The sequence below is a fragment of the Haliaeetus leucocephalus genome, unplaced genomic scaffold (assembly GCF_000737465.1).
Source record: "Haliaeetus leucocephalus isolate CR32 unplaced genomic scaffold, Haliaeetus_leucocephalus-4.0 Scaffold186, whole genome shotgun sequence".
Taxonomy (NCBI): domain Eukaryota; kingdom Metazoa; phylum Chordata; class Aves; order Accipitriformes; family Accipitridae; genus Haliaeetus; species Haliaeetus leucocephalus.
Window position 1 is genome coordinate 499,093 of NW_010972622.1, and position 1,196 is coordinate 500,288.

Below are 1,196 nucleotides of genomic sequence, written 5' to 3' on the forward strand. Positions count from 1 at the left end.
TTACCTGGGGGCCAGGGGGGCCACGCTCGCCGGATTTGCCAGGTTTTCCTGTTTCACCCTGCAGGAAAATGAGATTCGGGGGCGGGGGGGCGGTTGTCAGGGAAATAAAATCACCCTTTGGCCTCTGGCTGGGGCTACTACTGCAACGAGCTGCCCGTTCTCAGCCAGGGTTTGCCTGGAGCAGCAAAGGACTCACGTCATCACCGGGTTTCCCAGGAGGTCCCGGTGGTCCTCGGGGACCCATCGGACCCTAAAGGGGACAGAGAGGCAGCGAGTGAGTGGGAGCTTGTGGGTGGCATGTCACTGAGCCAGGGGGGCAAGGGGAGGGGGACACTCACAGCAGCGCCGGGCTCGCCAGGCTCGCCGGGGTTGCCTTGAAATCCTTGGGGACCCTGGAAGGGAGATGGTGGCATCAGCAGGGTGGCAGGGTGCTCACCCAGAGACCCCCGAGCCTGGGGGGGGGGGTTATACTTACAGGAGCGCCGGAGGGTCCGGGGGGGCCACGGGGTCCCATGGGGCCCTGGGGGGAGAGAGACAACAGTGTCATGGGGGAGGGGGGAGGCAAGGCGGCCGCCCCCCCCATCACCTGCCCAGCCAGGGGGGTCCTCCCAAAATGGGGACAGTCCCCACAGTCAATGACACGGGGTCCCCCGTGTCCCAAGACGAGACACCATGTCCCCCTGGGGTGCGTAGGGGTCTTGGGGGGGGTCCCTGGACCCAGGGAGTGGCCCCTTACCATGGGTCCCTGCATGACGCCCAGCTGCGCGCCTCCAGCCTTCTCGTCGAAGCCGCCTGCCATCTGAGCTGCGAAGTTCTGCAAGGGGAAGGGGGCTGAGCATGCCGGCTGATCCAAAACCCCCTTGTTTCACCCCAAAAAAACCCACAGATAGATACTCACCCCACCAAGGCCAGGGGGGCCGGGAGGTCCGGGGGGACCAGGGGGGCCAGGATTTCCAGGGGTGCCGGGTTCTCCATCCCTGCCCCGGGGGCCGGGAGCCCCCTGTGGGAGGGAGAAAAAGGAGGTTCATCCATGTAGCAAGCATGACCGTTCTCTGCAGCACCCCACCAGTGCTGGCGGGGGGGGGGGTTTGCTGGGGGTGGTGGGGCACGTTCTCACCTTTTCGCCCTTCTCGCCACGGTCCCCTCGTTGTCCCTGCTCACCTGCCGGGACCTGCGAGAGGAGGCGGGGGGGGGGG

General features: G+C 66.4%; 1 protein-coding gene across 1 annotated transcript in view; it reads right to left on the minus strand.

Annotated features, from left to right (window-relative positions):
- COL2A1 (collagen, type II, alpha 1) overlaps positions 1-1,196 on the minus strand; it is a 15,713-nt gene that overhangs the window by 12,888 nt on the left and 1,629 nt on the right. Inside the window, exons 6-12 of the mRNA XM_010565157.1 lie at positions 1,118-1,171; positions 899-1,000; positions 737-814; positions 476-520; positions 339-392; positions 197-250; positions 5-58 (exon numbers count right to left, since the gene is read on the minus strand). Of these exons, the coding sequence (XP_010563459.1) occupies positions 5-58; positions 197-250; positions 339-392; positions 476-520; positions 737-814; positions 899-1,000; positions 1,118-1,171 (441 nt within the window). The remainder of the gene's footprint in view (positions 1-4; positions 59-196; positions 251-338; positions 393-475; positions 521-736; positions 815-898; positions 1,001-1,117; positions 1,172-1,196) is intronic.